Source organism: Oncorhynchus clarkii, chromosome 28 (assembly GCF_045791955.1).
Source record: "Oncorhynchus clarkii lewisi isolate Uvic-CL-2024 chromosome 28, UVic_Ocla_1.0, whole genome shotgun sequence".
NCBI lineage: Eukaryota > Metazoa > Chordata > Actinopteri > Salmoniformes > Salmonidae > Oncorhynchus > Oncorhynchus clarkii.
Genome location: NC_092174.1, coordinates 16086619 through 16110556, shown reverse-complemented (window position 1 = coordinate 16110556; position 23938 = coordinate 16086619). Strand labels below are relative to the sequence as shown.

General features: G+C 43.7%; 1 protein-coding gene across 1 annotated transcript in view; it reads right to left on the bottom strand.

The window, feature by feature from the left end:
- Positions 1–16762: 16762 nt before the first annotated feature.
- LOC139387616 (glypican-1-like) overlaps positions 16763–23938 on the bottom strand; it is a 123845-nt gene continuing 116669 nt past the window's right edge. The window contains exon 11 of the mRNA XM_071133990.1: positions 16763–20207. Within this exon, the coding sequence (XP_070990091.1) occupies positions 19999–20207 (209 nt within the window). The 3' untranslated portion in view covers positions 16763–19998. The remainder of the gene's footprint in view (positions 20208–23938) is intronic.

Sequence of the window (23938 nt, the reverse complement as noted above, 5' to 3'; positions counted from 1 at the left end):
GTCAAAAAGAAGACACCAGTCTTCGCAAGTGTTTTGCTTCGGTAATTTCCATTGAGGAAGCTAAAACTAGAGAGACCGCCTACTTTATGGAAGCAGGAGTTTTGATGCGTAAATGGGCATCTCATGACACCATTAATGACTGGAGTGAAGTGTGTCAAGTGGTTGTTCCTACACCGTTTCGACAGCAGGTGCTGTCACTCGCCCATGACCAGGCGTGGTCTGGACACTTGGGGATCACAAAGACTTATAACCGGGTCCTTCGTCATTTCTTCTGGCCAGGTTTGAAGTCTGACGTGGTCCAATTTTGTAAAACATGTCACATATGTCAACTCACTGGGAAAGTGAATCAAACAGTTCCACGAGCGCCACTCTGCCCGATTACTGTGGTGGGGGAACCGTTTGAAAGAGTGATAATTGATTGTGTAGGTCCATTGCCGAAAACCAGGTCAGGTAACCAGTTCCTACTAACAATAATGTGCAGTGCTTCTCGATACCCAGAGGCTATTCCTCTCCGTACTATAACGGCTAAGACTGTGGTGAAGGCACTAGTGAAGTTCTTCTCTACGTTTGGACTCCCTAAAGTAATCCAAACTGATCAGGGATCCAACTTCATGTCTAAACTGTTTTCAAATGTGTTAAAGACATTGTGTATTTCCCATCAGGTCTCCAGTCCGTCTCATCCAGAGAGTCAAGGGGCTCTAGAACGCTGGCATCAGACGCTGAAGGCAATGCTACGCAAGTATTGTATGGATACCAGTACTGATTGGGATGAGGGGGTGCCCTTTGTCCTATTTGCTATAAGGGAAACGATACAAGAGTCCTTAGGGTTCAGCCCTGCTGACCTTGTGTTTGGACACACCCCACGGGGTCCGCTTAAAGTTTTGAAGGAGCATATCTTATCTCCTACACCCAGTAGCGCCCCTAAAAATGTGTTGGAATATGTCAGTAAGATGCGGGAGAGACTGCACACCGCATGTGCGTTAGCCCAAAAGTCTCTCTCCTCGTCTCAAAAACGCATGAAGTTGCATTATGACAAAAAAGGCTGTTGGCCGTTCATTTGCACCAGGGGATCAAGTTTTAGTTTTGTTGCCAATCCCTGGCTCATCTCTGTCAGCACGTTTTTCTGGACCATATCTGGTGGAAAAGAAACTCAATGACACCAATTATGTGATAAAGACACCAGATCGAAGGCGTTCTTCCCGTGTGTGTCATGTTAACATGCTGAAAACATATTATGTGCGTAATTCTCCAGACAGCTCCTCAAGTAAGCCGGTCCAGCCCGCCGTCTCCAGTGTGGTTGCGGTGGTGCTGAAGCCTGGCTGGGACCTAGATGAGGATAAGGAGGACGGGTTGGAGTTACGCCATACGTTACAGCAAGGTGAACGCTTATGTAATTCAGAGATGCTGAAGAAGTTACCCTCTCAAATGGAACATTTGGATAATGATCAAACTAAGGATCTTATCCTATTGATAAACAGTTTTCTCAGTGTGTTTCAGGACATTCCAAGTCGCACATCCATCTTGGAACATGACGTGGATGTGGGGAACGCTGTTCCTATACGTCAGCATCCATACCGGGTTAATGCTAAGAAAAGGGAGGTAATGAAAAGTGAGGTAGCTTATTTATTACAGAATGACATGGCAAAACCCAGTAACAGCTCCTGGAGTTCCCCATGTATTCTTGTTCCTAAGCCTGACGGTACATCCCGCTTATGTACGGACTATCGTCGCGTAAATGCAGTTACAAAGTCTGATTATTTTCCTCTACCTCGCTTAGATGACTGTATTGATAGAATAGGCTCTGCTGCTTACGTTAGTAAGTTAGATTTGTTAAAAGGTTATTGGCAGGTGCCTCTGACCTCTCGAGCTTCTGACATATCGGCTTTTGTTACGCCAGATAACTTCGTACAATACACTGTGATGCCCTTTGGCATGTGTAATGCACCTACTACTTTTCAGCGGCTAGTTAACATTGTGTTTGCAGATCTGCCAAATTGTATTGCTTACCTTGACGATGTGGTGATTCATTCGTCTACTTGGTCTGATCATCTCTCCACTTTGAAAAGTGTGTTTCAGCGGTTGGAGAAGGCTTCTTTAACCCTCAATCTGGCCAAGTGTGAGTTTGGGAAGGCTACAGTGACTTACTTAGGGAAGCAGGTGGGACGAGGTCAAGTGCGCCCAGTAACTGGCAAAGTGGAAGCAATTGTTGCTTTTCCTGCTCCCACTACTCGCCGCCAGTTGCGCAGATTCCTGGGGATGGTAGGGTACTATCGTACCTTCTGTAAGAATTTCTCGACGGTAGTAGCTCCCCTTTCATCTCTGCTTAGTCCCAAGGTACCATTCAAGTGGTCCAAGGACTGTAACTACGCTTTTGAGTCCGCTAAAGCGCTACTTTGTAGTGCCCCAGTGCTTGCCGCCCCCAACTTTGACAAACCTTTTAAGTTGGAGGTAGATGCTAGTATAGTGGGGGTGGGTGCAGTTCTCTTACAGGAAGATGAAGACGGAGTGGATCGGCCCGTCAGTTTCTTCTCCCGTAAGTTCAACTCGTGTCAGTCAAGATACTCTACAATTGAACAAGAGACGCTGGCTTTATTGCTTGCCTTACAGTTCTTTGAGGTATATGTGGGCTCCAGTGCCTTGCCTGTTATGGTCTTCACGGACCATAATCCATTGGTGTTCTTGAAGCAAATGTACAACCAGAACCGCCGCCTTATGCGGTGGGCTCTGATTGTACAAGGATATAATGTACAGATAGCTTATGTGAAGGGCTCAGCGAATGTGGTTGCTGACGCTCTATCACGGGTTTACTAACTGGGGAAGCGATGGCTTTTGTTATTGCAAAACTAGGTTTGCAATTTTTGTGGTGGGCGTGTTACGTTCCCCAGTTTGTGTTGTAGTTTGTGTACTTGCATGTGTTTATTTCAGGAAATGGCTTCCTGAAATCCCTCAAGCAGCTGATTGGTCAACTCCAGGGCTAATTGGAGAGCTGACCCCACCCCCTCGTCAAGACACAGCTGTCTCCAATTAGACATTCATTCTGAAGCTATATAAAAGCCAGTGTTCTGTTCAGAAGAGAGAGATTTGGAGGTAGGGATTGCTGAGAGAGTTTTTGCTAGAGGTTGATTTTGCTGGGAGTTCATTGCTGAGAGTGGGTATGTTCTGAGTTTGTTGCTCAGGTAGAGCTTAGTTGATGTCCTTTGTTTCTTAGTTTGTTTGTAAAATTGTGTAATATTCTGTTTCATTTGTTCCCAGGGGAGAAGGGGAAGGCACCTTGGGAGTGCTTAGGCAAGAGGCCCGCGGGCATACATATACCCAGAGTATATTCACTGTCTAGGCACACTAGGTAAGACCTGGGTGGACCACTCCCTGTATTTTGGTTAGGGCACCAGGTGGTGCTAAATTAGGTAAGTGGTGGGTAGGCAGGTAAGATAGGAGAGGGGGCTTTGAGATTTACTTTCTTTGCTTTGGTTCCGTCCAGCCCCTTTTCCCCATATTACCGTGTACAGGAATAAAGTCCTTGTAAAACGGTACCACATTCTGCCTGTTGTCATTCTTACTCGCACCTACAGTCCATACCTCTTTCGCTTCACAGAGAGTTTAGTTGTAGCAGGGTGTTGCGTTCCCTCTTCATAGAGGCGTGCGTAACAAGCACGGGGTGTTTTATATGTATAGGAAGTAGTGGCAAGAGAACTGTTGAAGATACACAGGGTGTAACGATAGAAACGTCTACGTGTCTTAGAACCACTGATAATAGCACAAGGTGTTATTGTAGGCATTTAGAATCGTTGAAGATGCACATGGACAAATGCCTCCATAGACAAATGCCTGTATGGAAAAATGTGCTCCTCGCAGTATATCAATGTGGTTTTTCATGTAACCTGGGGCACGATCATTTAAGATGTCAAACATATGATTAAGTTTAAGTTTACTCTTGGGATTTTAAGTTTAAGTTTACTCTTGGGATTTTACAAGACATAACACTAGCTCTGGTATTGTGACTGTGTTGGTTATAGACCATATCAATGTGGTTTTTCATGTAACCTGGAGCACGATCATTTAAGATGTCAAACATATGATTAAGTTTAAGTTGGTCCACTCTGGACTCCAAAGGCAACAAGCCCACCCCCGGGAACTCCTGCACCCCCATGTGGGTACTAGGGGGGACATTCAGCATATACCTGATAACATTATTTTGCATGACCTGAATTCTCCATTTCAGCTTTTTTGATAGCCCACTATACCAAGCAGAGCAGGCATAATCAAAATGACACTGAATCAAGGTTGAGACAAGCAGTTTCTTAACTTTAATGTTAAAATATCTGGTGTTACGATATAAAATGTCAATTTGTTTGCCATTTTAGAAAGAATTTTAGCAGCAATCAGGTCTCCAGAAAGGGATTGATCTAGGGACACACCAGTATAAGATCCACTTGTTTTAGATTCAATCTTCTTGTCCTCACAGTTTACCATTATCTTATCAGCCCTAAGCAATCTACATTTTCTTCCAAACAAAATCGATTCAGTTTTTCCCAAATGTAGTGACAATTTGTTGTCAGACAACCAATCTCTAACAAAATGCACATCCTTACTCAGGGTCTCCTCTATGTAAACTGCATCCTTCCCTGATACCAGTATGGCTGAATCATCAGCATAAAGCAGGAGTTTTCCCTTTACTGTATCTGGCATATCATTAACGTATATAAGAAATAAGAGAGGTCCTAAAACGGATCCCTGCGGTACTCCACAGGCTATTTCCTTGGCCTCTGACAGAACATCACCAACATTAAATACTTGTGTTCTGTTGGTCAGATAAGACCTAAACCAATTCACTGCTACATAATTTAGATCCATATGTTTCAGTTTCATCCGGAGAATTTCATGGTTCACAGTGTCAAAAGCTTTCTGCAAGTCTAACATGACCATAACTGTAACATCACTTTCCTGCATAATGTGGTCAAAAAGGTGGATAAGGCAGTGGAATGAGCTGTTCTAAAGCCAGATTGTAGTTCATGAAAAAGTTTGTGCTCAAAAAAGTATCCCTCAAATTGATTAAAAACTCATCTCTCAACCACTTTGGAAAATGTGCTGAGGATTGACACAGGTCTGTAGTTTCCTACATTTGTTTTTACTGCTTAGCATCAAGTAATATTGCTGAAAATAAATAGTGATTTATTTAAGATTGACTTCAGGTGTCCTTGTGTAGAATTTCCACGACAATATTATAGATAAATATTTAAATAATAGAGTGTTACATTTGGACTTTTTGTTTGGCCTTAACGAGGTGCGACAGCTTGTTTGGTGGGTTTCATGGGGACTGTCAGTGAAAGGATCGTCCGTCTACCTCTCCTCTTCAGCTCTTTGAGTGTACCCTTCACACACACACACACACACACACACACACACACACACATACACATACACATACACACACACACACACACACACACACACACACACACACAGCTGTTAGCTTCTGGATTTGATTACCTGTGTGAAACACCTCAGGGTTAGCCTCTCCCAGTCAAAGGTGTGCCTGTGAGAGGAACTAGAGGAAACTAGAGGCTTTGAGGTAATGGTTCCCTCCACTACAGTGAGGCCTGCTGCTGGGGGCTACCTGGTGTGATGTGTGCTACCTGAGTCAAAATGTGACACCATGCCCCCTGTGTTACAACACCAACATGGCGAAAGCTGCGGAGCTGCCTTGTTAAACATCAACTACCGTCGATCTGCACACTCTAAGCTGTTTCTCTTCACACACACACACACACACACACACACACACACACACACACACACACACACACACACACACACACACACACACTGCATACTCACTTAGCTGCTATTGCAGAGGGCCAAGTATGGGATGCTTGGCTTTCTATGGCCACAGGGGTGGAAAGAGTACTGAAATATCCTACTCAATTAGAAGTAGGCTACTTTTACTTGAATTCATTTGTACTCACATAGAAGTAAAACTAATGGTGTAAAAAAAAAACAGAATCAAGTCAAAGTAAAAAGTAGCTCATTTCCAAAAGTGCACAGAGTAAAAGTTATTGACAAACTTTTCGAATAGAAACACTGACCTTGAGAATTAGCTCATTTCACAGAGGTTACCTGAACATTGTTACACGTGATGTTCTCCATGCATTACATTGATAAAGGATGAGAGGAAATTCATGTACAGTAGGAACAGTTCATTTATTTTATGAGTTGCAACAAGGCACATCTGTATGTAAAAAAAATACTACAGCGATTTGTCAAAGGTCATGGGTTAGAGGTCACAATGATGAGGAGTGACGTATCGCTTGTGAAACCCAAATGTCACCTGCCTATTATGTAAATTGTGTTTTGATCTATAATCAGCGAGAGCTGGTAAAGATAAGTAGGCCACAACCTGAGGCTGACTAGTCAATGGTGTTCTCCTAAATACATCATGGAATTAATGACATAGGCCCTTCTGACCCAAAACGTAATTCAACTCATATGTACAGTAACATATGTATCACATTCAACAGCTTTGTGACTGAATTCAACTGATAATCTTTTGTGTTTGTGTTCAAATAGCAATGCGTGTTGTCCAGCAGGCAAGAGTGGGCATGGGAAGTCCCAATTACATCATTTTCCAATTGTGCCCATTGAGATATGATGTGTATCTTTCTGCTTTCTCTCTCTAACCCTCAGCGTGAGGAGGGCATGCCCAAGCTGGTGGAGCTGTATCAATATCCAGGGTTCAGAGACGACATGCCAGTGCCCCTGTCACACAGCAACGCCTTCTCTACCATCGTCATCCACGTAGTGAGGGCACAGCCACAACTCACCCACAAGATACAGCACTGCCCCGTCTGTCAGGAAGCTCCTCATAATCAAATATGACTTCCTGAATTTAAGCAGTTTGCGTCTTTTCTGCTCTATCCAACGTGTCTGGTTTTGTGAGACAATTGTGGAGTGTTGAATCTGAAACAGGAGTTTTATACTCAGGCTATGTAGCTCTTTAACATTCATTTTTAATGCTCAATATTCCAAAGTGGATTTTGAACCAATTTGAACCCTTTCCTGTAGCCTAGGTACAAGGTAATGTTCCAAAGTATCCCGTTACTATGATGGAGGACATTTTCTTTGATTTTTACTTGTTGGACACGAAAGACTGTAACAACACCAGCAAATCAGCTCCAAGTGATTTGAATTTTGGAAATCTGTTCCAAAGTATTCCTACGCATAATAGAGAGATATGTGATTATAATGTTTTAAAATTATTGTTTTTTTATTTTTATTTTATTTTACCCCCTTTTCATGGTATCCAATTGTTAGTAGTTACTATCTTGTCTCATTGCTACAACTCCCGTACGGGCTCGGGAGAGATGAAGGTCGATAGCCATTTGTCCTCCGAAACACAACCCAACCGAGCCGCACTGCTTCTTAACACAGCGCGCATCCAACCCGGAAGCCAGCCTCAGGAAACACCATGCACCATGCACCTGGTGACCTTGGTTAGCACGCACTGCACCCAACCCACCACAGGGGTTGCTAGTGCACGATGAGACAAGGATATCCCTAACGGCCAAGCCCTCCGTAACCCGGACGACGCTAGGCCAATTGTGCGTCACCCCATGGACCTCCCGGTCGCAGCCGGCTGCGACATAGCCTGGGCGTGAACCCAGGGTCTCTGGTGGCAGCCCTAGACCACTGCGCCACCCGGGAGGCCCCTGATTGTTTTTTTGTCAACTATCATATCTGTGTGGAAAAATATCCTCTCAAGATTTTAGTCAATCGGTCCGCTGCTGAATCTAGTTGATGATCCCTGCAGTACAGTCTACTGACGTGGAACCTGTAGTTGTTCCTCTCCTGTGTACAATGATAAGGAATAATCCCGCACACAACATTGAGTATTGTACGATTAAACTGAGCACACGCACAGTGTTTTTATGTTTACAGTTGAGTTATTTAGCAGATGCTCTTTTCCAGAGAAACTAGTGTTGCCTTGCTCAAGGACACATCAACAGATTTTTCACCTAGTCAGGGATTCAAACCAGCAACCTTCCGGTTAGTGGCCCAATGCTCATAACCACTAGGATACTTGTGGCCTATATGATCAAACCATTTTTCATATTGATATCATACAGTATATTATAACATCATATTCTAAATAGTAGTATTTCCTCGTCTCTGTCCTATATAGGAGTTCCCCAGTACCCTGGTCCAGACCTTGTACAGCAGCGTCTGCTGTTGATTCCCCCAGTCCTGCAGCACCATCCGCAGTGACGCCTTCCTCATCCCGGTGTGCTTCACTGCCTCCCAGTGGGCAGGAGGTGACGCTGCACACCCTCACTGAGAATTAGACAAACAGAAATGACAGCAGTTACAGATTATAACAGCCAGAGAGAAAGGGAAGCTTGCCACGTCCATGGGGGAGTAATCAGTACATTTTCTCATGGAATACCATTAAAGGAATGGTTTACCTTTTTGGTCTTTCTCTTTCTTTCTCTCTCTTTATCACACCAGGTATCTGTCCAGCCCCTGATGTCTTTGCGTAGTGGGACTTTGAGACTCTGGAGCTAGAGGAAGCCACTAATGTAGATGTTGTGTCTGGGAATGAGAGGAATGAGGAAGAGTGAGGGAGAACCCAGTGAGATGCACACACACACACACACACACACACACACACACACACACACACACACACACACACACACACACACACACACACACACACACACAGGCTCAAACACAGGAGGCAGAATTATCAGGAATATGATGGATTACAACAGGTTTTGTAATTAAGTTGCTGTAGCCTGCAGAAACATGCATGGCTGCCTTCCATGACAGGCATGTGACAGACACACACACATCCCAGTGGTAATGTCACCCGATGAATAACCAATGAGTGTATGAGCTGGGACTGTGAGCATCACCGCGCAGGCAACACTGTTACAGATACGTGCGCAGTCACACACAAACAGACACACAGACACACAGACACACACACCTTTCTCTTTTTTTCATACCTCTCTCATTCCCACTGTTTCTCCCCCTTCCCCTCCAGTCCAATGTAATGTACTGGGGGGAGGAGTAACGTGTAAGGCAACAGTCCTCTGGGGCAGTAATTACATGTCTCTCCCTCTCCCCCCTCCCCTCTCTTTCCCTGTGTGAAGGCTCCTGTTTTAGCCATTCTTGGACCTTCATATGCATACATGACATCACAGTCAGTGTTCCTTCCTTGAGGGACATTCTGATCCAGGCCCAGGAACGTTCTGTGACCCAACCCAAGGAACTGGAGGACCATGTGGGGCAATTAATCCCAGGACCTCTACCCTCTCTGCCAGAGGAAGCTGGACGAGCGCTACGAACACTTCAGGTACAGTTAACATTCCCAACACTACAGTAACATACATCTCACCTCACAAGGCCTTCTGACTGAGAGCTGTAGTAGGATGGACTACAGTACCCATAATGCTCTGTGTAACATATCCGGTGTTATGTTAGTAAAGCTGTTTCTGAAGTAAACATAATGGTATCTCTCCTTTTCAATATGAGAACAATGTTGATAATAAATAAAACATTTATGTTGTATATGTTCATGTCCTTTATTGATGACCCTCCATTCTCCCTCTGACTCAGGGAACAGAAAAATGATTCTGTGCCAGCTACTGGTCTCGGAGACCATTGTAAGTTCTACATGACTGTCCTGTAAGACCTCACTAGTGTCATATTAAAGGTGGTACTGTTGTGTTGTGCTACAGAATGTATGGCTTCATCCGATCTATATGGATTTCAGTAAAGGGCGGCAGTGACCTTACTACTGTAGAAAGAATGTAGCTATGCTACCTATAAAACAGCTTCAAGTAGCTGTAAGCCCCATTATTGACAGTTATGTCATCCTTATTGTAGAATGAAGAGGACACCATGACTCGCTCTGAGGTCATCCACACCTTTGAAATGGCTGTGTCTGGACTGGACAAAGTCACCCCTCACCCCCCAGTCTGACCCCTGACCCCCACGGTGTGTCTCTTAACCCTGAACATGAACCCTTACTACACTCATGTTGGTAATGCATTAAAAAAAAAAGTGCTTCACATGGATTGGCTTTGATTGTATTTGGCTCTTCAAGGTACACTCTGTCTGTGCAGGGATGCTGTAATGAACTAAAGCAGCCACAAGGTGGCGGTATATACAAGCCTAAAAGCATCAGTGTCGCTGTGGTTGACTGAGTTATCGTTTACACTAGGACTGAAACAGTTTAAAACCTAGGACCCAATATGGTGGAAGTTTTGGACAGAGATCTTGGCTTGATGATAGACCAGATTTAATTGACCTCCCAGATGATACAACTCAAGGTCGACAGCATTGCTTTTGGAAACGAGAACAGAGATTTATTACATGAAACATAGATGATCAAATGATGACTCATGGTTAGGAAACAGGACAGAGAGATGAATTACTGAGTAAAACTACATCTTTGATAAAGAAAACGAATTAGGATATTTTCATTCTCTGACGCCAGTTTAAGCTGAGGGCTGAATCAACAACACAGCTTGAACTGACCTGTGTCATCTAGAAAGAGAGAGAGAGAGAGAGGGAGAGAGAGAGTGTGTGTGTGTGTATGTGTGACAGACAGACAGACAGACAGACAGACAGACAGACAGACAGACAGACCAAATGACCTACAGATGGCCATTGGAATTCCCTAAATGTAATTTATAAACATGTGTTACTGTAAAAAAACATCTATCACATGACATATTAACGGAGAAATATCACACTTCCGAGCCAAGAGACACAGTTCTGTGAGTCCACAGGCCCTTTAAGGAGATTTAGTTGAACCAAACTGCTTCCTTTGGCCCTATCTCTTGATTCTGAAGTGAATGTTTAAAAGGGGATTTCTGAGTCAGTTATGAATCTGTGGCAATACAGTTCAAGGCTGTTACCTCTGTAACCCTCTCTCAAAGACAGATGCGAATGAAGGACTGAAACAATAAATTGAGCTCATAACTGTATCAAACACTGGGCCTGTATTCACAGACATTCTCAGAGTAGGAGTGCTGATTTAAGACCAGTCCGTCCACCCCCCCCCCCCCCCCCCCATGATTTCAAAAAGCACAACTAGTCCTAGATCAGATGATTGGAGATTTATCATCTGATATACAGTAGGTCACAGCTGTAGCCACACCCCCACGCACCTGTTGCGAAACGCAATGGACTGCAATGACGATTACAATGGAACAGTGTCCTTCTGAGTAGAGGGACAGAAAGAGACACATAGTTTGATTCATACGTGGACACAGCATCTTGAAACTCCCCTGTAGACTAAAGTACTTACCTTGCTTTGAAAAGTACAGTACTTGAAGCCCACGCAAATCACTGACCTCGTCAACTTTAAAAAGGCAAAATAAAAAATACATACAAAAATAACAATAATAAACCTGTTTTTCCGTAACATCACTTATATACAGTGGGGAGAACAAGTATTTGATACACTGCCGATTTTGCAGGTTTTCCTACTTACAAAGCATGTAGAGGTCTGTCATTTTGATCATAGGAACACTTCAACTGTGAGAGACGGAATCTAAAACAAAAATCCAGAAAATCACATTGTATGATTTTTAAGTAATTAATTTGCATTTTATTTCATGACATAAGTATTTGATCACCTACCAACCAGTAAGAATTCCGGCTCTCACAGTCCTGTGAGACAGTTTTTCTTTAAGAAGCCCTCCTGTTCTCCACTCATTACCTGTATTATCTGCACCTGTTTGAACTCGTTACCTGTATAAAAGACACCTGTCCACACACTCAATCAAACAGACTCCAACCTCCCCACAATGGCCAAGACCAGAGAGCTGTGCAAGGACATCAGGGATAAATTGTAGACCTGCACAAGGCTGGTATGGTGAGAAGGCAACAATTGTTGGCACAATTATTAGAAAATGGAAGAAGTTCAAGATGACGGTTAATCACCCTTGGTCTGGGGCTCCATGCAAGATCTCACCTCGTGGGGCATCAATGATCATGAGGAAGGTGAGGGATCAGCCCAGAACTACACGGCAGGACCTGGTCAATGACCTGAAGAGAGCTGGGACCACAGTCTCAAAGAAAACCATTAGTAACATACTACGCCGTCATGGATTAAAATCCTGCAGCGCACGCAAGGTCCCCCTGCTCAAGCCAACGCATGTCCAGGCCCATCTGAAGTTTGCCAATGACCATCTGGATGATCCAAAGGAGGAATGGGAGAAGGTCATGTGGTCTGATGAGACAAAAATAGAGCTTTTTGGTCTAAACTCCACTCGCCGTGTTTGGAGGAAGAAGAAGGATGAGTACAACCCCAAGAACACCATCCCAACCGTGAAGCGTGGAGGTGGAAATATCATTCTATGGGGACGCTTTTCTGCAAAGGGGACAGGACGACTGCACCGTATTGATGGGTATGCCATGTAACGCGAGATCTTGGCCAATAACCTCCTTCCCTCAGTAAGAGCATTGAAGATGCATGACAACGACCCGAAACACACAGCCAGGGTAACTAAGGAGTGGCTCCGTAAGAAGCATCTCAAGGTCCTGGAGTGGCCTAGCCAGTCTCCAGACCTGAACCCAATAGAAAATCTTTGGAGGGAGCTGAATGTCCGTATTGCCCAGCGACAGCCCCGAAACCTGAAGGATCTGGAGAAGGTCTGTATGGAGGAGTGGGCCAAAATCCCTGCTGCAGTGTGTGCAAACCTGGTCAAGAACTACAGGAAATGTATGATCTCTGTAATTGCAAACAAAGGTTTCTGTAACATATATTAAGTTCTGCTTTTCTAAGGTATAAAATACTTATGTCATGCAATAAAATGCAAATTAATTACTAAAAAATCATACAATGTGATTTTCTGGATTTTTGTTTTAGATTCCGTCTCTCACGGTTGAAGTGTACCTATGATAAAAAAAATTACAGACCTCTACATGCTTTGTAAGTAGGAAAACCTGCAAAATCGGCAGTGTATCAAATACTTGTTCTCCCCACTGTAGCTCCTTTAATAGGGTAGAATCCTTCATCCTCTTGTGCACTTGTATAATCCAATCTTCAAGTTCCAGTACACTCGTTTCTATCAGAGCACGACTAGGGTCCAGTTGTGAGTTAGAGAGGGCTAGTGAGTGAGAGCGATAGTTTAGTCGGGTAGTGTGTGTTCGTGAATGCACACTCCTGTCTGAATGTCCAATCATCCTAATATGCGGTCAGTAATCAATACAGCTGGACAGAATTAGTGGGAAGGTATTATTATCAGTACCTGAATATCTTTACATCTAATGAAGCTGCAGTTGATCATGTTTTGTAGCAGAATGTGGTTTGAGCCGACATGCATTCCTATCAAATAATCTCTCCAGGCTTTAGAAGATTCAGCTTGATCCTGTCATGAGTGATTCTTGTCTCGGTTTGCAAATGCTGGTAACCTTCCCTAAATTCGCTGGTTCTCCAGAAATCCTGGTTGGAAGACTCCGGATGTCCTGCTTATTCCCGGGGAATCTTCCAAACCTCGATTTCTGGAAAACCTAAGAACGTTTAGAAAGTTACAACGTTGCAAGCCTACGTCTTGTCTAGCACCTACCTGTGGACAGAAGAGTGGATATTGCTCTTTCACTTGGGCCTGGCCAGGGTCACGCAGAGGTTGTCTCATCTGTCTGGGAGAAAAATAACCAAAGGGTATGGCGCTGGTGTGGTAAGTCTCCGTGTAATGGTTTTAGAAGTCTTTATTTATACCACAGAATGAGGCTATCAACTGGTGTCTGGCTCGTTCAAATTGTGGTGTTGTGACATCAAACAATGTCTCTCTTTGCTGTGAGCAATGGATCTGTCCTGGCATCTGTCCTGGGATCTGTCCTGGCATCTGTCCTGGGAGGGACTGATATGTTCTCACTAGCTGATAGAGAGCTGGTTAGGTTACATTCAGACATTTGTTCATCAAACATTCTAAAGTGTCCAAATGCTCATGAACCTGTATCTAAGCTCTTCAATGTTCCACTGAGTAACAGCACATGTTTTTGTATTCTCCTGGGTTCTCAGAGGAACACAGAGAATACATTTTCTATGAACTAGAACTTGTTAGTCTCTCAGAGCATCATCGACTAGTCAAATGTGCTAAAACTTCCCTTGGGGATGAACGGAAAGCGAGTGGCTTGACTGGCCACTTAAGTGTCCATCCACACAGATAAGACAAACCACTTAGCACACAGTGTAGCTATCGGCAAGTCCCTGTTCACCAGATAGACCTTAAAGCAGATGTCATCTCTGACATCATCCACTGAGCAGATGCGTGTGTTGACATGTGTTGTGTTCCTGTGTCTCTCGCTGTTCCCACTGGGCAAAAGGGGTTGAATCAATGTTGTTTCTACGTCATTTCAACCCATACAACCTGTGATGACATTGAATAAACTTGGAAAACTGATTAAAAAGTCATCAACGTAAGGGCATATCACATTTTTTCCACCCAACTTTGAACCTAAATCCAAAGACATGGTGACATTTTTTCCACCCAACTTTGAACCTAAATCCAAAGACATGGTGACATTTTTTCCACCCAACTTTGAACCTAAATCCAAAGACATGGTGACATTTTTTGGTTGATTTCACGTTAAATTCACGTGACAACTCAACCAAATGTATAGCAAAACTAGACGTTGAACTGTTCTTCCCCTCTCTCCCTCTCTGGTCGCTTGTCTTTATGGTGGCGAGGGCTGTCTGGGATGTCCCGTGGAGCTCTACTGTTTGTGTTATATCTCTCTCATTCTCTCTCTCTCCCTCTTACATCCAAGTAAACACACGTCTGTAACCTTACTGTGGATATCAAAATATGTCATAGGTGAGGACTGTGGTGCTATTAAAATGGCAAAGTGCATTTCACATTCAATCAGACTGTATGGGTTTTATTAGTTAACCACCGCAAGGCAGTGAAACGTACACTGCGTTCCAATCCAGTTTACTGTCAACACGGTGTATAGTAGCTGTATTGTAATGATTTGGAAACTGTTCACTGACATGTGATGAGTCGCTGACAGGACAGACAGATTGGAAAAGGACTTAAGGATTCCTGTTACAGGCAAAATTATATCTTATAATGTTAACTGCAGTGCTCATCCCAGTCTGATAGGAGATGGTGATGTACACTGAACAAAAATATAAACACAACATGCAAGAATTTGAAAGATTTTACTAAGTTACAGTTCATATAAGGAAATCGGTCAATTGAAATAAATGAATTAGGCCCTAATCTATGGATTTCACATGACTGGGAATACAGATATGCATCTGTTTGTCACAGATACCTTTAAAAAAAAAAGTAGGGTTGTGGATCAGAAAACCAGTCAGTATCTGGTGTGACCACTATTTGCCTCATGCAGCGCGACACATCTCCTTCGCATAGAGTTGAACAGGCTGTTGATTGTGGCATGTGGAATGTTGTCCCACTCCACTTCACTGGCTGTGCGAAGTTGCTGGATATTGTCAGGAACTAGAACGCGCTGTCGTACACGTCGATCCAAGGTATCCCAAACATCCTCAATGGGTGACATGTCTGTTGAATATGCAGGCTGGGACATTTTCAGCTTCCAGGAATTGTGTACAGATCCTTGCGACATGGGGCTGTGCATTATCAAGATGAAACATGAGGTGATGGGCCTCAGGATCTCATCACGGTATCTCTGTGCATTCAAATTGCCATTTATAAAACGCAAATGTGTTTGTTGTCCGTAGCTTATGCCTGCCCATAACATAACCCCACCGTCACCATTGGGCACTCTGTTCACAATGTTTACATCAGCAAACCGCTTGCCCACAAGATGCCATACACGCTGTCTGCCATCTGTCCAGTACAGTTGAAACCGGGATTCATCCGTGACCAGCACACTGCTCCAGCAGGCTAGTGGCCATCGAAGGTGAGCATTTGCACACTGAAGTCAGTTATGGCGCTGAACTACAGTCAGGTCAAGATCCTGGTGAGGACGACAAGTACACAGATGAGCTTCTATGAGACGGTTTCTGACAGTTTGTGCAGAAATTTGTCAGTTGTGCAAACCCACAGTTTCATCAGCTGTCCGGGTGGCTCGTTTCAGACCATCCCGCAGGTGAAGAAGCCGGATGTGGAGGCCCTGGGCTGCCGTGGTTACATGTGGTCTGCGGTTGTGAAGCCGGATGGACGTACAGCCAAATTCTCTAACATTTCAACTTTCTGGCAACAGCTCTGGTGGACATGCAGTCAGCATGCCAATTGCACGCTCCCTCAAAACTTGAGACATCTGTTGCATTGTGTTGTGTGGCAAAACTGCACATTTTAGAGTGATTATGCTGTTTAATCAGTTTATTGATATGCCACTCGTCAGGTGGATGGATTATCTTGGCAAAGGAGAAATGCTCACTAACATGGATGTAAATACATTTGTGCACAAAATTTTGACAGAAATAAGCTTTTTGTGCTTATGGAAATTTCTTCTCTTTTATTTCAGCTCATGAAACATGGGACCAACACTTTACATGTTGCATTTATATTTTTGTTCAGTATAGTTTAGAGTGAGGCTGGCAAACTCCCTCAAAAAAAGCCCAGAATAAAATGCATTGTTGCCTATTAAACATACAGATTTTTGTTGTGTCTGTGTGAACCCTGCTTTTCTCTCCTCGACTGCTCTCCTGTCGGTTTGTCCTGTCTTGGAATTTCCCTTCTGCGGGTTGATAAAGTTAATTCATTCGTTCATCAATCACACAAACACCCACCACAAAATGAACATGACACAGGGCATCTTTAAAATCTTACAAGGCATATAATTGACACAAGGTTCCAGGAACAAACAACAGCAAATTACACATATTTATTCAACCTGTTTTTTTTCTTGCATCTATCGTCACCATAAACACAAAATCTCCATAGGTTTTTTTTTCTGAAAACAAATAGAACCCAAAAAATTAAAAATTTAATTCCAATGATTTTCTTTCAAATTGGCACCTTTCAGAAATGCCTGCCACATTCAACTCATAAAGGGGAAATAAACATGTCCAGGACCCCTGGTTATATCAGACCTGGGTTCGAATACTATTTGAAATGATTTCAAATACTTTATCTGTGCTTGATTGAGCTGGCCTGGCTTAATGGACCAATAGAATAGTCCCAAAACTGCAACCCCCACCCATCTGCAAACACAAAGGCAGGGTAGAGCAAACACAAAGTGTTTGAAAGATTTCAAATAGTAGTTGAGCCCAGGTTCAAGTTATACATTATGCTATTTCACCCGTCTCAAACTGCAGCCATCTCAGTGGTCCATATTTATCTGCATACACAAACACTCATCGATAGACGTTTATGGAGTGTCGACTCACCTATCGATCCGTCATCTTGTGATCTCTGATCTCAGTCTTTGTGCAGACAATACCATCTTATCGACTTCCTAGGCCTCTTACGTCATAAAAGTGCAGCGTTTATAAAGAGGGGGGATTTAGAATTATACAGACGAGAGCGGGAGAGGGGTTAGAGGAGGACAGGAGAGGGGGATGAAGGGTGCTGGGGGAGGGGGGGTGCTGTGCAAATTTTGTTCAGTGGCATTGAGAGGCGTGGCCATTAAAAGTGAGTGAAGTCGGCGTCAGTGAGTGGTTAACTGTGTTTTTGCATTGGAATGTCACTGTGGGGTAGCCACGGGCAGTTCACATGGTACGCTCCAGGGAACCCTATGCCTACTCACATAATAACCTGTTCATCAGATCACTACCCAGTGTCACTATCATAATGCTTGTTTCTAGGCGTTTTCACCTATTCAATACATGTGTTCCGAGACCAAGGTTCATAGTCAGTCCGAGAGGACTCTTAGGTTTTCACCCAACCTTTACTTAATTCTGTTCAATTGAGCCAATTGATTGAATAATGAAGTGCATATCAGATCAATGGAATAGAATTGTGTGAAGGCTGGAAGGAAAACCTGGATGCAAAAACTCCTGACTCCGCCAGGACCGGCTTTGATAACAGCTGCAGTCCTCCTGCGTGAGTGCTCTGAACTCTATGGTTCTGAATGGGGTCATGTTATTTCCTGTGTGTTCCTCCTGAATTCTCCGCATTTTCTGCCTCAGAAGCCGAAGCACAGGCCTAGCGGACGGGTCGCTTAGCTTCCCCGGTTCTGGTGTACAGCCATAGACTGAAGACCCTCAATTATAGTGTGTGACCATATCTCTGGAGCCCTAACTCTCCCCAATCTCCTCATCCATCGCACTTTCGATGTTGGCTATTGACGAGCACAGTCCGTATCAAAACCTCTCCATCTGGCCCTCAGGGGGCCCATTCAGTCTAATGGAAATGTCCGCAACATTGTGTAAGAATCTATGGCTGTTCAATGCTTTCAATATCATGTGGAGTAAAACACGGAATCAGTTCTTATTGCCAAACGTTTCTATCCGTTTCCATCTTGTCGAATAAGCCCAAATACACCTTCTTTGTCAAGCGACCACACACGTTTGCAGTAGAATGAAGCACTGTGTCATTGTCAGGAAGCCACGCTGTCACGTCAAAGCTTCAGAGAGCACAGAAGGTCGTCATTTGCGAATGAATAGTATGCCATGAAGGACAGCCTGGGAGGGGGAGATAAAAGAGAGGTGGGAGTGTGAGGGAGAAGAGGGAGAAGAACGTGGGAGATAAGACGGAAGGGAGCTGGGACGCAACGGAAAAGACAGAGAGAGGGGGGGGGGGGGGGGGGTTGGAGACAAACACGAGAAAAAGTCAGCGTCACGGAGTTCCAATCGCTAAGTCAACTAGTCCAAGCAAAGAAGCAGTCGTTCAGACATGCAAACAGTCTGCTTTGCAACATGTGGTTCGAGTGCAGTATAACCCCTCCACTGTAGCTGACTGGCTCAGTCTGAAAATATTGGTCATTGGTACCATAACAACTCAATCTTTAGCTACAAAGTAACACATTATAATGTTAACTGAGCTCCATTACCAGAAGACAGAACAAACACACACCCAGCCCTCTCCTAGTTTCCCTTCTTTCTGTAAGGTAGAGCACAAACGTCAACCTAAATACAGGTTCTACCATATACTGCCAATATAGTGTCGATACTGAGGACTACTGTGGTCACATTGACACAAATATGTTTTACGTTTCCAACAAATTCCCCAATCCAACTAAAGCCTAGAGAAACATATCTGCTTTGGGAGAGATAGAACGAGGGGTGGAGGGATGGGAGGAAAGATGGATAGAGGGATGGAAGGGTTATGTTACTCCCACAGCAGAGGATCAAGTCGTTGTGAATATGATCACGACTAATATTACAGCTTACATTACCAAGCTGAGGAGGGGAAAAAAACTGCTGATGCAAAGCGCTTTCATTTTCTCACTGTTGTGCCCTGTGATGTTGTGTGGGTTTAACGCTAAGATGTTTTCAGGGTCTTACCAAAACCCCTGGGGCCAGCTTATCCTCCTTAAAACTCATCAATACTTTATTTCACTTGAGTTTGGGGTAGAAACACTTTTTTGCCCCAAAGATGCTCCAGGGGGTTTAATATTCTGTTTTTAATAAATTATGTCCTCAGACATAAAGACTGTTTAAAAGAGTGGGAAAACAAATGTTTGGCTCAACGTGGCTGAAAAGTCCCCCCCCCCCTACACAGTGTCAACCAAGACTTACATCCTCTATATCGCTATGGTCTATAGACTGACTCTTAACATGTCTTCAGTACAGATATGTTAGAGCACCCAAACACCAGAAAGCAAAACTAAAGAAAAATGTGAAAAGACCAGCTGTAGTGGTGCCGTATAACGTAAAATAAAAGACAAGAACAGAACCCCAAAATCTATGAATAATATAATACTCATTACTCCATTTTGTTCTGATCTGAGACCAAAAGGAAGTATTTTTCCTTATTTTAGTTTTATTTTGGCAAATTAACTAGGTAAACCCCCGACATCGTCTCCTCGCCTCTCCTCCCACCCCTCGTCCTGCCCCCCATGTACCAAACTCAGTCCCGATTGGTGGAATCCCCTGGAATCCCCTGTCAATTACCGCCGGAGCAACAACGTGACCAATGAGAGCAGGTAGAGGGCGATGAAGGGGAGATTGTGGTTGGCTGAGGCTTTCACGACCTTCTTGTTCTCCGGGGGGTAGGCATAGAGTTTGGGTCTGTCTGTGTTTGGGGCCATGAGGCGTGGGCCCCGAGCACAGTTATCGTCAGCGCACATGCCACTTCCTGAACCACTGACATCATCACCTGGGGACAGAGCAGAAAAAGAAAATACATTTTTTAGAGAAAGAATCTGATCTGTATGGTATAGCAAGAAAATGTCTCTGCCTTATGTGCCAGTAAGCACTAAGTCAAAAGGGCAATACCACCTCTTTTCAATCTTACATTCATAATGTCCCAGCACCATACCAGTGTCTACATGTGAAGAATCTTGTTACAGGTTTCGAAAATCCCTGTTTTTTTACATTTAATCCCACTTTTTAAGGACCTTTCTTACCTTTTTAACCACAGAACATACAAATATCAGGGGATGGTAGGGGACGCCATGTGTGACTGACGTGTTCTCCGTTTGCTCCCGTGGTATTCTTAAAGTTTATGTGAATTCTGCAGCAGAACCGTATTTATTTTCAAATATTAATTTGGTGATCCCTTTCCGTAAAAACCAAGACTACTTTGCTTCCGAACGTCAGCATGTCGACCAAACATAAGGCCAAGAGCATGACTTTGAGAAAACCCGGCCTACAAGACCCGCTCTCATCACCGCCCTCTCCTGAGTCTTTACCCGGGGGCGCGGCTTGGCCTGGCTGCGCTGAAATGAACATTCTCGAGGCCATCAAACTACTACGCTCTGAGATAGTTGAAATGAAAACACAGGTGGTTGCTACGATTGAGGCCAGAATACAGGAGGTTTCTGATACTTTAAAAGCAGATTTAACCATCCTGCGTAACGAGACTGTTCCGGCAATTACATTACTCAAAACAACAACTGCGTCACACACTACAACGATTACAGCACTGGAGGCCTCCGCTACTAATGTCTCCGATTTAACTACTTCCCTGGAGACTGAAGTTAAACGCCTAGCTGCGGATTTGAAAAAGGTGAGGGAGAGCTGTGTGAGTTTAGAGGGATTCTCTCGCCGTAATAATCTGAGACTTGTATCAGTCCCAGAGTCCGCGGAAATGCATCGCGCCACAGATTTCGTTTCAGGGCTGCTGAAGGATGTTCTTGCCTTAGATGAAAAGCCCCTGATTGATCGAGCCCACCGGTCGCTGCGCCCAAAGCCCCGGGATGGGGAGAGGCCCCGTGACATAATTCTTCGAGTGCACTTTTTTCATGAGAAGATGGAGATCCTCCGAAGAGCCCGCAATACCACTCTGAGCTTTCAAGGACAGAGCTTTTCCATTTACCAGGACTACTCCCCCACTGTTTCCAGGCAGCGCGCAGCTTTCGGACAGGCCAAACGACTACTTCGAGACCATCCAAGTGTGAAGTATGGACTGCGATTCCCGGCCCGTTTATGGATATCTCATGAGGGTAAAGACCACACATTGGAATCTCCGGATGAGGCTATGGCTCACATTCAACGTCACATCAAGAAGTCTTGAATATGCTCACAGTGTGGATTGTAAGTACCCCACTTGTGGTACAATTATGTTTAGATATAACAGGCTAGTCTTGTATAGTTGGTGAAACTATTCAGGCTTATTTGATGTGATCTAATGTTTTGATTATCTAGTGTGCATGCCTTATCTCGCTCACCTATTTAGTTTGTTTACACATTGTCTCAGTGACTCAAAATAGTTTGGGTTATTTGTTTACTGCATCCGTTTGCATTGACCCAGTAAACAGTAAATGTCTCCCGAGGCTACACGGTTTCTGGGGCCTCACTTTAATTTTAAAAGTTTTGAGCGTCATTTATGCCCAGAAAACGTTCAACGTTGCGCACACGTAGTTTTTTGGTATTGGTTGTAAGCTGTCTCAGCTTCAACTAGACTACTATTATAATTACTATTATTTTTGATTGTCTAACTACGATTTCCTTACTTCAAATTAGATTTTTGGCTGAGAGCCTTTATACATTTTATTTATTTTCTCTCTCAATGCCTGTTATAAGACGGGGAATACAATTATATACATCTACAAGTGGTGCTTTTGTCATTCCGTTTGCACAAGGGATTCGCCTTTTTTTTTTTTTTTTGTTTTTTTTGTTGAAAAAAATACATACAAATCTTTCTTTTTGCTGCTTGATCCACTAACAAAACGCGACTTTAAAGAGCGGGACTGTGGGTTTAGGTTTAAGACCGCACTCTCACAGACATACTGTGCGAAGAGAACATGTTCTATTTAGGCTTGTACCTCATTTGGGGAGGTATTGTCTGGGATGGGGGGAGGGGGTGGGGGGGCAGGTTGAATTGTTCAGTTCTAATGTTGTCATTCTGTCTTTTTAGTTTTTTTTCTGTTTTTTTTTCTGTACTTTTTCCAAACATTTACCACCGTACATTATTACTCTGAGACAAGTTATTCTGGGGGTTTTGGGCGCTCATTGCTTTTCCATTCTATGCTCTAATGACAGGGTTGAATAACGGGAATGCCCAGAGGGGCCGAAATAATACGATCAAGTACATTTCTTGGAATACCAAAGGGGTTAACAACCCGGTGAAGCGTAAGAGGGTGTTGACACACTTAAAGGGTTTGAATGCAAATATTGCATTTCTACAAGAGACTCACTTGAGGACTGGTGAGCATTTTAGGATGCGTAAGGACTGGGTTGGCCAAGTGTTCCACTCAAACTTTCATAGTAAATCAAGAGGTGCTGCTATTCTGGTTGATAAAGCTACTCCCTTTGTAGCTTCTGAGGTTATTGCTGATCCTAAGGGACGATACGTCATAGTAACTGGTGAACTGTTTTCTACCCCTCTTGTTTTGGCTAGTGTTTATGCTCCCAATTGGGATGACACAAGTTTCATTTCTTCCTTTCTGTCTGCTATTCCCAATTTAGATTCTCATTTGTTGATTTTAGGGGGGGATTTCAACTGTAAAATGTCCCCAGTTCTGGACAAGTCCTCACAAACAAATACAGGCCCATCTAAATGTGCCCTACTTATTCAATCCTTTCTTCAGAAATATGCTATGTTTGAGGCCTGGCGTTTCCTACATCCTACAGATAGACAGTATTCCTTTTATTCTCATGTTCATCAAACATACTCCCGGATTGATTACTTCTTTTTGGACAAAAAACTTCTGCCTAACCTTCGGCAGTGTACTTACGAGAGTATTGTTATCTCTGACCATTCACCATTAGTGCTTGAACTAGAGTTTCCCCAGCGACCTCCTAGGTGTTATCAATGGCGTCTCAACCCCATTTTACTCTCAGATAAGGAGTTTGTCAATTTCATTTCTTCTGAAATTGCCTTATTCCTAGAAACGAATTCAACACCAGGTATGTCCTGCTCTACCATATGGGAGTCTCTCAAAGCATACCTACGTGGCCAAATTATTTCTTATACAGCCAACCAAAACAGAGTTCGCTCCCAGCGACTTCGGGACCTGAGCGAGTCCATAGCCACATTGGATGAGAAGTATGCTACGGATCCTTCCTCTGATCTGCATAAAGAGCGCCAACTACTCCAATCTGAATTTGATGAGCTTTCTACCAGGCAAGCTGAACAGTTACTCTTGCGAGCTCGATACAAAGTCTATGAACAAGGCGACAAGGCCAGTAAACTCCTTGCACATCAGATCCGTAAATCTGAGGCCTCACGGCTAATCCCACAAATAAGGACCCCGTCTGGTGCCACCACAGTTATACATAAAGAGATCAATGATCAATTTAAACAATTTTACTCTGCACTATACACCTCTGAATCCCCTCAAGACCCTTTGCTGATTGACTCCTTCTTTAATGGCTTGAATATGCCTTCAATTGATACAGACTCCCATGACTGTCTAGAAGAAGAATTTACGCTTGAGGAGATTG